The 13,007-nt window shown below is 47.1% G+C and overlaps 2 protein-coding genes across 2 annotated transcripts in view; both read right to left on the bottom strand.

Moving 5' to 3' along the window:
* LOC129342973 (uncharacterized) overlaps positions 1–13,007 on the bottom strand; it is an 87,134-nt gene that overhangs the window by 28,772 nt on the left and 45,355 nt on the right. The window lies entirely within an intron of this gene.
* Positions 6,208–7,398, bottom strand: LOC129342972 (interferon-inducible GTPase 5-like). Its single transcript, XM_054998930.1, has one exon. The coding sequence runs from the start codon at positions 7,396–7,398 to the stop codon at positions 6,208–6,210; it is 1,191 nt and encodes a 396-aa protein (XP_054854905.1).

Raw genomic sequence — 13,007 nt, 5'->3', positions numbered from 1 at the left:
GGCAAACCTACGCTGACACCATTATGGCATGTGATCTTGTGATTCCGTATTTCCCCCCTTAATTTTCCTGTGCCGGCCAGCTGAGTAGTACTGGGGAGGGGGTTCCTGTCAGCAGGGGGAGCTGTACTCAGGTCTTAGAGCCAAAACACACGTTAAGAAATACCTAGGTTCAGCACGTGTTCTCTTACCTCAAGGTTTGCCGGGATCTGTAGGCGTCCTGGAAGCTTAAAGTTTAGCATTTACAGAGCAGCAGGGAGGGAAATACAGGCACCTGTATTTCCCTTCCCCTTCCTGCTGCTCTGTAAATGCTAAACTTTAAGCTTCCAGGACGCCTACAGATCCAAGCAAACTTTGAGGTAAGAGAACAAGTTTAGCATTTACAGAGCAGCAGGAAGGGGAAGGGAAATACAGGCGCCTGTATTTCCCTCCCTGCTGCTCTGTAAATGCTAAACTTTAAGCTTCCAGGATGCCTACAGATCCCGGCAAACCTTGAGGTAAGAGAATACGTGCTGAATCTAGGTATTTCTTAACGTGTGTTTTGGCTCTTAGAGTCCATGAAGCTGGGCTGTTGCAGGAGGGGAGAGAAGGGTTCAGAGCAGAAGCACACCCATCCCTTCTGCAGTGCAAAATGTCTTCCCAGTGCAAGGTGAGTTGTTACTTTGGCAACTAGACACCCTGGCTGAGAGAGACCCACACTTTCCAGGAACAAAAAGCAGAACAGAACTTTATCAAACAGGCTGGCTTAGCATAACTCACTGTACACTCGAGGCTTTCCCTCAGGTCTCCCCAGGAATTCCTTCCCATCCAGGCCCCGACCTCTAGACCAGGAACCTCACTCACACAGAGCAAGAAGGGAGGTATTGCTTTGAAGGGTGGGGTTCCTCCCCTCTCCAAACCCCACCTTTCCCAGGCGCTACCCCATATCTCCAGGAAATTCCCAACCCAAAGTGGGCAACTATTAAATATTGAGCTTGGTGCTCCTAATGATTTCAGCCCAGAGTGATCTCAGCTCAGAATAACACACTTTGTGGCAAGCCAAAACAGACAGACAACTCCCATTCAGCAAAAACCCAATATATATACACAACCCCCACCCCTGTACCAACCATCAACCAATAGCAACATGGACCCTAGAACTCCATTTGCACGAACTATATACAATATAACATATTTACACAATAGTGATTAGTCTTTATTTTGAGAGGACCGATTGGCTGCTGCCTACAGTAACTGCCAATGAGATCTGATGCCAGATGAGCCTACCGGCTATTGAAGCTAGGCCTAATACATGATAGCAACCCTACCGAAATTCTCTAATGTGAGGAAAATGACCCTACTCCTTAACCTATTTACTTGTTTACCCTTCTTACAAGAGTCCAAAGGTTCACTCACACTCTGAGCAGAACCACAAGTGACAAAAGGCACAGGTTGGACACTTGTCTGCTTCCCTCAAGTTTTTATGGGAAATGTAGGCATCCTGGTCTTGCAGCTTGGCTCTCTGACTGCTGTCCAATGGACTCTTCAACTGTCACTTGTCCAACATTCCGCCAAGCTGCCTACATTTCCCATCAAAACTTGAGGGAAGGAGACAAGTGTCCAATCTGTGCCTTTTGTCACTTGTGGTTCTGCTCTTAGAGAGAAAGAGAAAGCACATTTTGATTTCCACGTACACTTGTTTTAGCTGTGACTGATTCCAGCAGCTGCTGCTGCCACCCTGCTGAAGAACTCGAAGAATGGCAAACCTGAATTGCTTGGGCAGGGAGGTTTATAGATTTTCCAGAGGGTCTGGCCCTTGTTATGAGATTGACATGCATTTCTTTGCTGGGATGAGCACTGGGACTGATCTGGAAGTCTGAGTTTTACCTGAGTGGGAACAAGCACATAGGAACATTATTAACACTCCTCCTAAAGACAGAGAAAATTTCTCCATTGAGGACATGGCGTCTTGGCTCTGAACCAAATGTCAAGGAGGAGATGATTAGAGGGTGTGAGATACTCCAGCAATAGAAAGGAGCCAGAGTCCAGCAGCATCTATAAGACTAACAAAATTAGTGGTACAGTATGAGCTTTCATGAGTCACAGCTCAATTCTTCTGATACCTGAGGAAGGTGTCTGAAGTAGTGAACTGTGACTCACAAAAACTCATACCCTACCACTGATGTTGTTAGTCTTATAGGTGCTACTGGACTCTGGCTCTTTTCTACTGCTACAGAAGGTAACATGACTACCCACCTTGATCTCACTCCAACCAAATGCAGGAAAAAACACAATGAATCTGTGGATTTCAGGCTGTTGTACCAATGTTAAGTCATTTGCAGTGCAAACTTGGAAATTCTTAAGAAAAAGGCACCTCATCTCAATAGAAGGCCCCCAGGAAAATCCCACTCGATAAATTTAGAGCCACCGGTTGATGTTCGCCCGGTGTACAGAAGGTGGGTGGTGACGGCGGCTGCAGGGCCTGGCAAGCACGGAGAGGTGGCAATGAGCCACCTCCCCTCAGGGGGCGGGGGGTCTGGCCACTCGCCAGTGGCACCCGCCATGTGCCCTCCCACCAGGCCAAAGAGGAGTGCACTGGTATTCCCGGCGCAGGCTGGACGGTGGGTACTGATGGCGGCCGCTGGGCCTGGCAGGCACGGGGAGGCGGCGACGAGCCACCTTCCCTCAGGGGGCCCACCACTAGCCCACCACTCCCAGAGTCCTGACCAGATCAGGCACTAGTAATAATACTGTGAGCCCTCAGCCAAGGTGCCCACTGAGCTTGGCCCCAGGGCCTGGCAGTAGCCCTGGCACAAGAGGGAGGGACTAGAGCCCTAGCCCACCACTCCCACAGACCTGAACAGATCAGGCACTAATGTGAGCCCTCAGCCAAGGTGCCCACCTAGCTTGGCCCCAGGGCCTAGCAGCAGCCCTGGCACCAGAAGAAGGGAGGGACTAGAGCCCTAGCCCACCACTCCCAGAGGCCTGACCAGATCAGGCATTAGTAATAATGCTGTGAGCCCTCAGCTGAGGTGCCCACTGAGCTTGGGCCCAGGGCCTGGCAGCAGCTTTGCAGCTCCATGGTTGGAAGGTAGTCCTGCCGATCAAGGTAAGCTGGGCTTCCATTCGGGTTTCCAGGGTGACAGAAGGAGAACAGACAGATTTCAGGCATTCCTCCGGCTCCATTTCCAAGGGAATTGATTGATGGCACCTGACTGTCTGGCTTCCTGAACCGCGGTCAATCACACCGAACCAGGCTTCTTCCGAACGCTGGTTCGTTGGCCGTGGACAATCACGAACTGCCGGATCGCGATTGTGCGATCACCACTTTCGTGGGTTTTTGAAGTTCATAATGCGGTTTGTGCTCATGTCTAATTGTCATATCAATATAACACTATACAATTGCCAGTTAAAAAATTAAAAGTACCTTGGTGGGGTGGGGGGACAGTCGAGCCTTAATCCTATAACATAATTCAGTTAGCATGTTTCCAATGACTCACTGGCACAGGTGCAGTCCGGGTGAACCTCTGCAGCCTCAGAAGGGCCCGCAGGTCGGCTCCACCCTCACTAGCCCCAATTAGGCCAGGGCCAGCTAGAGGAATGCCCAGTGGACCTGGGCTCTGTCTTCCAAGCCTTGCCAAAGCTTCAGTGTGCTATGGGTGGGACATGTTTGGGCTTTGTTGCTAGTAGTATAATAATAATATTTGATATATTTACCGCCCTTCAAGACAACTTAATGCACACTCACAGCAGTTTACAAAATATGTTATTTTTCTCCTCACAACAATCACCCTGTGAGGTGGGTGGAGCTGAGAGAGCTCTAAGAAGCTGTGACTGACCTAAGGTCACCCAGCTGGCTTCACATGGAGGAGTGGGGAATCAAACCTGGCTTTTCAGATTAGAGTCCTGCTGCTCTTTACTACACCAAACTTGCAAGAGTGCATGTGCCCACCAGGTGGTGAGGGGACAGGCCTTGTGGCCTCTGGTTCCAGCATTGGGGAGATGTCTTGAGTAGGGACAATGATAACATGGTCAGTCCAGAGCCAGTTTTGTTCTTTCCTTTTAAAAAGGTAAAAGGTCATGATTGGAGGAGTTCAGGTCTACCTCATCATTGGCGGCTAATCAGCCAACTTCCTCTGTTTCCTCTCCCCACTCCTGCAGCTCCCTGAAACCCCCAAACTCTTGAAATTCTGGGAATTTTTGTGTGTGTGTGCCTGGAATTTTGGGTGAGTTTTCAGGTATAACCTCAGCATGGGTATATCTGAATGCATGCTCCTAGTAGGGCAAGTGCTGTCACAGGAAGGAGGTGGAGAGTTTGACCTTTCACTTGGAAGTAGCTTCATGGGATGAGACATCACAGAAGTGGCATCATGTGCCTCAGCGTTCTCAGAATTGTCCCAAAGCTTTGCCCTTCCCAGGCACCCCACCCCAAATCTCTATGAATTTTCTGAGCTGGAATTGGCAATGCTACTTGTACAGCTCAGCTGGACAAGCTGGAAAGTCTGGGACATACTTATGACTATGAGCTACAAGCAAGAGATGTCCAATTGCAGCAACAATGCAAACTCCTTTCATGACTGGTGTCAGTTGGGGTCCTTTATCGCCCAGCAGTTAACCAATAAGAAAATGCAGAGTCAAGAGTTAAACTGAAACAAGTTATGCCAGTTTATTATTGCACAGTATATATATTCTAAAATATTGTATATTGTAATATATATATATATATATATATATATATATATATATATATATATATATATATATATATATATATATATATATATTGTTCTGCTTCATATATATATATATATATATATATATATATATATATATATATATATATAAAGCAGAACAAATATACAAAGGAGAACAAATGAATAAAATAATTAAGCAAGTAATCTGAAATAAGGCAAACTAGTATATGGTTACATGAATTAAATAAGTAGCTGCTAAGACTGCTAACTTCTCCCAGTTATCAACCAGGACGTTCCAAACATGGTACAAAGAGGAAACCTTTTAAGCAAATAGTACTGTTTAAGCAAAACAGTGCAAATGAGTAAAAATGAATAATGTAAAATCCAATAGATGTATTGTTTTAGAACTTAAGTTCAGCCTCCCAGTTCCCTCCAGTCCACCCAGTTAAAGCTGAGCTGAGCCCTAAGTTCATTCATATCTAACTGTTATGGGTACCCTTTTGTGCGCTACTAATCCAGTAGTCTAGTTTATCTGGCTATTAATCTAGTAGGTTCTACCTTTTGGTAGAGAGTAGTTCACAAGGCAAAAAGAACAAATTGATGGAGAAGAAATTATCAATCAAACAAAAATTAAAACAGAACAAATCAGAAAAGAGGAAGCAAGAGAGAGGGACGATGCCTTACTGATACTCAACAATAGATAGATTTTCTATTTCCACCCCTGCATGTGTTGTAACTTCCAAAAGTACATTCGAGCATTTCCTAAGGAGTTTACGGAGGAGGATCAATAGTGGTGGACAATTTGTCTTCGAGTGAAACTTGTCCACTATTACTGACCTTCTCCTTAAGGAGCACAATTTGAAAACCAAAAATCTGTTCTTTCCAGTCAGACATCTAAGCAAAGGGGAAACTACCACAGGGAAGCGATACAAACCAGCACGGACTTCTTGAGTACAACACTCTGTTTTGAGCTGCGCCACCTGTATTGCTCTCCTAGTTCTTGGTTTACACTATAGAGTAGGAAAAGCCAGCACAGGATGTTCACAGTTCCCTCTGGATCCTTTGGGTGTTCAGTAGATTGAATCCGAACGCCTGAAAGAACTTCCATTGAGAGAAATGAAAATTGTCTTTATTGGGCACTATGGTACTAGATCATAGAGCTTCTCCACGTGTCAGTTAAGAGAAGGGGGGCTTCCAATCAGTTCCATTTCATTTCCAACCCTTTAGGTTATGCATATCAGTCACATGGTTGGTGCCTCTGCTTTTCTTTTCGCGTGGCACCTTAGTTGGGACTCTTCAAGCTTAAGCAACTTGTCTCGAATATTCTAAGTATCATCAGATTTTATTTTTTTCAGAAAGCTTTTCAGCAGGCAAGATGTTGTTCCAAAAGATCCAGCTCCATGAACTGGGACATCTAACATGGGTAGGAAATCTAGAATCAGTTCTTGACTTTGGTTCCATGTCCTCTGCATGAAAGTCCTGTGCTGTTTGACTCGGTCTATTTTCTCAGTCTGGGTGTTGAAGCGCTTGACTCGTCTTAGGACTCCACAGCTTTTGCTCGGACGTTCTCTGCATCTTCCTCAACATCATGCAGAAAGCTCTTCAGGATGTAGAAGGTGGTTACAAAAGAAAGCGCTCCACCAGTGAGAGAGCCCAACACAGGCACAAAATCAAGAGCAAATTCGGCCGCCATCACCGCTCCGCACACTAATGACTTGGTCAAAAGATCAGTTACAAATTCAGTAGTGACTTGGCTGGCCATCGGGGACTTTTTGATAGCAGATCTCAACATGCTCAGAGGTTTACGAACCCGGCTTGCAAGTCTACGGAGGGAATCTTCATCCAAGCCAAAGACCTTGCAGAAATATCTCATTGTTGCCACCAAGATGCCAATATCACAAACAAGAGAGAGTCCTGGGACAGGAATTGCCCCAATACCACAAGACACAAGGGATACTTTCCATATAAGGGACTCCATAGCAGCCTTTTTCTTCTTCAGGACGTCTCTTGAGAAAGCTGGCATTGATGCAATTAAGGCATACTTCTTGAGGTCATCCAAGTCATTCTCCAAGGTCACTTGCAGGTGGGGAAAATCAAACATATTCAAATCCCACCTGGAGATAAGAAAAACCAGTGGATTAGATTCTCCTGCTTTTGCCAGATTGTCACAGCAGTATTCCCTTATCTTGTCCAGGCACTTCTCCTCACAGAAGTTTGGTTTCCTTCTTTCAGAATCGACGCTGACATCCACTTTGGTGCGCACATAGTAGAACTTTTTCTTCATCTTTAGAATTTCACGAGCCAGGAGAACATCATTTGTTGTGAAGCGATTGGAGGCAACGATGACGAAGAAATCGTACTCCTTAAAATGTACTTTCTTGAGGTAGTTCTTTGCTTTAAAATCAGGTGTCCCAATTCCGGGAAGATCCCATATTGATACATTTGGGAATGTAGGATGTGAATATTTCATTCGCTCCATCGTTATTTGTGTCTCCCCGGTCTCAGCTGCACCTTCTTCAGAATCTGTCATACCTCGCAGGGCGTTCACGAGGGATGATTTGCCAGCACCTGACACCCCTGTGATGGCAATGTCAAGAGTTGAGTTTTTTAATAAGTTCAAGTATTTATCATTTTGTTCTATCACATCAGGGAGATTTCTGTTTTCCAAATCGTTCTTCAGTTTTTCAAGTTCCTTTCTTATTAATTCTTTTGTGAAAGCAATAGCCATGATGGGTCTTCTTGACTGTTTGCTTGAAGAAATAAAAAAGAGAGAGGCTGTTTATTTAATATCAAATAATGCTAAAGGAACAGCTTCCTTTAAAAAAAAAACACCTTTTAAATTTTTTGTTATAACAATACAATGGTTCTAACCTGGGTAGCATGTGCAAGCCCGATCTTGTTAGATCTTGGAAGAGACACCTCCAGAGAAGACCAGGGTGGCCTCGCAGATTAGGCAATGGCAAACCATCTCTGTTAGTCTCATGCCTTGAAAACCCCACCAGGGATCGCCATAAATCAGCTATGACTTGACAGCACTTTCCACCACCTCAATACAATCATACAGTATACAGGGCATAGATCACATTCGGTTCACACATTTTTAAAAAGTGAAAGAAGAGAATGGGCCTCTTTCCTTTGATAATATAAATTGGGCTGAGTGAGAAAATGGGTCCAGTGAGGACATACAGTGAGGAAATACCTAGGGCCAAGCTAGAAGCGATGAATTACACTTGAATGGCAAGTGAACAGACTCATGCGTATTCCTCCCTGTTCACTGATTGAGTGGAGTTCAAGTGGAATACAAGTGAATAGGGAGGAATATGCATGAGTCTGTTCACTTGCCATTCAAGTGTAATTTGTCACTTCTATCTTCTGGTTTGGGATGGGGACGGGACGGATCTTTCATAACACACGTACCATTCCTCCAGGGATCCATCGCCCGCCCACCCCTCCTCAAAATGTTGAGATTCTCTCCCCCCTGCACAAAGACCTCTTGGGCCTCCACAGCCCACATAGGTGAATTGGGGGGAGTGGGGGGACTCCCTACGGCCCCTAAGCCACACCCAAAAGTGCTTTCCACAACTGAACCAGGAGGACTGCCATCGCACTTCACCCCACAACCACCCTTGGCAGCCAATACAAGAGGAAGACTCATTGTGCCACCAAGCTATAATTAAGGCAGACAGAAAAGGAGAGAACACTGAGAGACCTCAGCCGAAGTGCCCACAGAGCTTGGCACTAGAGCCTGGCAGCAGCCCTGGAACCAGAGGCTGGAGCTAAAGCCCTAGCCCAGCCCTCTCAGATACCTGATCAGATCAGGAACTGATAATAATTACAATAATAATAGTCAGTGTGAGCCCTCAGCCGAGGTGCCCACTGAGCTTGGCCCCAGGGCCTGGCAGCAGCCCTGGAACCAGAGACTGGGTTTAAAGCCCTAGCCCAGCAGCACTCCTAGATACTTAATCAGATCAGGCAGTAATAATCAGGGTGAGCCCTCAGCCGAGCTGCCCACTCAGCTTGGCCCCAGGGCCTGGCAGCAGTCCTGGAACCAGAGGGGATAGCTCCCTATCCCACCCACCACACACAGAAAAAAGCCCAGCTCCAATGCACTCTCCCTGTCTCTCTCCCAAAAGGCTATCAACAGTTCTGTCCCACTACACTGCTGGCTGAGAATGAAAGCTAGAACTGGGAGCGCAATGCCCTTCTATAAAGCAGAGGTCTGATTCAGAAATGCAGGAGGTCTGTGGTTGGCAGTCAGAACTGCCTAACAGAGTTTGCAGGGATGAGATACGAGTTCCCATGGCCACAGAACACCCCCCCCTCCTCCCTCCCTCTCCCCTGGTGTCTGCTCCCATGTTACCAATTGTAACCAATTTGTTGCTCCACACTTGGAAAGAAGACCTGCCCATCAAGCTAAGTTGGGCTTTGATTGGGGTGTCCGGGGCGACAGAGGGAGTGCAGACAGAGTTCAGGTTGTCCCTCCCTCCGTTGCCGAGGCAATTGATTACAGGCGCCTGGCTGTCTGGCTTCCTGAACAGAGGCTGAGCGCAACAAACGAGGCTTTTGCTGACCACCTGTTCTGCTGGAGTGACGCATCACGAACGACCTGTTTGCAAGCATCCGAACAGCCTGTTCATGGTTTATTAAGATCATAATGCTGTTCATACCCATGTCTAATATTGGTCCTTAGTGTATTGTAAATTTATAATGTGGAATGTTGTGGCATTTAAAAACACTTGCAATGTTTTCCTTCCCTGAGATTCTTCTCACTCATCCAAAATCATGTCATTGCTCCCACCATGATTTTTCTTCTTCACTTTTGTTATACCCAGGTAATTTAAGTGCAAGCTACAAAAGTTTCCCTACAGAGAAAATGGCAGTTTGTTCAGCCATTTCAAGACGGGAAATTGCAGCAGATGGGAAGGCATAAGACCTCTCTGCCTAGATTTGATTATCTGATTTTAGGATTGTCAGCCTCCAGGTGGGTCCTAGAGAATTCCTGGAATTACATGAGATCTCCAGACTACAGAGATTAGTTCCCACTGGGGAAAAGACTGGTGGACACTATGGCATTATACTCTACTGAAGGCCCTCCCTGCCCCATAGCCTGCCCTTCTCAGACTTCATCCTCCAAATTCCAAGAATTCCCAAACCCTGATTTGGCAACCCTATCTGAATCCAAAGAGAGCTCCACCATGGCTGAGGCTGCCAAGTGCCTAGAAAAAGTGTCCTGTCCCTTTAATAAAGGCTTAATAAGATGTTGTTCCCCCAGTGATATGTACTTCCATGCCTTGAAAAACTTCACTTGCCCATTTTCACACATTAAACCTCTATTAAAGAGGCAGGACGTTTTTCTGCCAGCCTCTCTCCAACTCATGCTTGAAAACTAAGCCTTCAGCAAGCAGGGAATTTCTAGGCCTGATGCATAACAGTTCTCCTGGTGGCCATGGATGCTTTGTTAAATGAGGACTTTGTGACATAATTGGCCCTAAGTCATCATGCAATTCAGGGCCAAGCTACACATGACGAATGACACTTGAACGGCAAGTGTATTTCTCCCTGTTCACTTGCCCTCCACTCAATCCACTTGCCGTTCAAGTGTCATTCGTCATGTGTAGCTTGGCCCACAGACACACCCTGTTTCACATACTGAAGTGATTCAATTTGATATCAGGTTGGAAGAGAGAGAAAGGTTAATTGTCTTTAAAACCAAGGACAAAGTACAGTTGCTTACTGGCAAGGAGACGTATCCTTTCCCTTTAGCAGAAGCTTTATGTACAGGCATGAGCAGTTGAAGCTTTTCAAGGCATGGAGGAGAATAACATGATCTGGAAGTTGCTGCAGATCAAATGCAAATATTACAGGAACAGCTAGACTGATCCATTGAAAAGCTGGCAAACTAGCTACAGAGTATAGGAAGCCGGTATGCCACAGATGGAGTTCAGTAATCCATCATAAATTATTACAAGAGTATTTGCTTGCCATCTGCAAAATGTTGGGAGCATTATTGACTCTAATCTGCTCCCAATCCAGCATCTGCCCAAATTGGCCTGCTCTTGTGCGAAACAACTTTATGATCAGCCCGAAAAATCCACAACAACCATTTGATCGGCAGAGATCAGCAAGTTCAGTTTTCTTGTGGCAAGAAGAGAAGCACACACCAATGTTTGCAGATGAAGCTGCTGTTTATACACACACATGCATGTTCCCTATTGGGGAAAAAATGATCACGCTAAACAGTGGCAACTAGGGGTGTGCAAGGAAAAAACTTTCGGCTTTCTTGTTTCGGGATTACCCGAAACAAGATTCTCTACCGGCATTAGCCGAATGCCGAAACAAGAATCTCTTTCGGGATTCGGGATTCGGCATTATTTCGGCATTCTTTCGGGATTCTTTCGGGTTATTTTGCTGGGAAAATGCCTCCGTCTTTCAGGACGCCTGGAGGAGGCATTTTCCCACCAAATAAGCCCAAAATTGGTGGGGACCTTCCTCTAACCCTTCTCTAACACCCACCCAAGTTTCAGACAGATTGGACTTTGGGGGGCCATGTTATGGCCCCCCAAAGCAGGTCCCCCCATCCTCCCATAAAGGAGCATCTTCTTCATTATTTCCTATGGGGAAAAAATGAAGAAGCAGGCTTCCTTTGCCAGGGGTGGCATTTTGCATGCAAAATGCCCCCCAGCCCTCAGGGGCCCTTCTCCCACCCCTCCTCCCACCCCCCACCGAGGCTCAGCCTGCTCCCACTTGGGGGGGCCATTTCATGGCCTCCCCAAGTAGGTGCTCTAATCTCTACCACTGACAGCTGGGGGAGGCTTGTGTTGCCAGGGGTGGCATTTTGCATGCAAAATGCCCCCCAACCCTCTGGGGCCCTTCTCCCACCCCTCCTCCCACCCCCCACCAAGGCTCAGCCTGCTCCCACTTGGGGGGGCCATTTCATGGCCTTCCCAAGTAGGTGCTCTCAGCCCCTAAAGTCCACCCTTCACAGCCCCACACAAACCCAATTCCCCCCCAGCTGCCACACACAGACCCAAATCCCCCCAGTAGCCCCTCACAGACCCAAATCAACCCCCACCTGCCCCACACCCACCATAACCCCAGGAACAGGCTGGCCTGCCCTCCCCTTTTGGGAACCCCTAAACTCTCTTTCCCAGGGCAGTTCTGCACAGACAAGGGGTGCCACAATGGTGGCAGTGCCAAATCGTCCCTGGGAAAGAGCACCTGCCCTGGCACACAGACAACCACCCCCCTGACCCCCCCACCACCCGCAGAGAAGGCTGGCCAGCCTGCCCCATTGTTCCCTATGCTGGGAACCAACCTCCCATCAAAGAAGGGAACACAGACACACAATCATTAAGTTTAAAAAACCTTTATTTTCTCATTTTCAAATTACAAGTGGTCAACAAATCACAACATATTACACTTATTGTCCCTCATAGCACAACACAACACAATTAACTACACATCAGAGAATCTTAAACACATTTTTTTTTTTGAAATGGACAAACAGTAAAGTTTTGAACATTACAACAGGTCACATAGTGAGCGGGCACAACAGGGCATGGAAACAGAAGATGATCATAATAACTACCAGCCTAATACAACTCTCCCTCCATAAAACGACTTAATGGGGGGGAACCACTGCAACAAAATCCCCCCCCCAACCCTCTGGGGCCCTTCTCCCACCCTTCCTCCCATCCCCCCACCAAGGCTCAGCCTGCTCCCACTTGGGGGGGCCATTTCATGGCCTCCCCAAGTAGGTGCTCTGCTCTCATCTCTACCACTGACAGCTGGGAGAGGCTTGTCTTGCCAGGGGTGGCATTTTGCATGCCAAATGCCACCCTCACCCTCAGGGGCCCTTCTCCCACCCTTCCCCCCACCCCCCACCACATGCATTCCTTGACAATCAAGAAATCTGGAGTTAAATATAATGTGCATGTAAGTCCCTCAAAGACAGAAGCAATATGACCCATTTGATTTCCACAACCTCAGACACAATTAGTGATCCGTTTCCCCTTGGTGGGGGATCCCCCACTCTCACCTATCACCCCGAAGGGGGAAAGTCAGTGAATGAGCCTTCAAGGTACGCTCCAGGGGCTGCTGCCGTGATGTCACTGATGTCATCTGGCTGCCCTGAGAGTATGCCTGTGCTTTGCAGTGGGCTGATTTGGGCCCTGCAGGCCAAAGCAGGATCCCTTGTGGCCCAAATCTGCCTGCTGTGAATTGTGCGTGCTCCCCAGCCTTGTGTGATGATCACATCACTTCCTAGAACAGACATCATCATGCCAGAGCATTGCCATTAAATGATCATGCGTGTGTGAACAGACCCTATGTATCCTG

The sequence above is a fragment of the Eublepharis macularius genome, chromosome 15 (assembly GCF_028583425.1).
Source record: "Eublepharis macularius isolate TG4126 chromosome 15, MPM_Emac_v1.0, whole genome shotgun sequence".
Classification (NCBI taxonomy): domain Eukaryota; kingdom Metazoa; phylum Chordata; class Lepidosauria; order Squamata; family Eublepharidae; genus Eublepharis; species Eublepharis macularius.
Note: the sequence above shows the minus strand (reverse complement) of the source record. Positions and strands in the feature narration are given on the sequence as shown.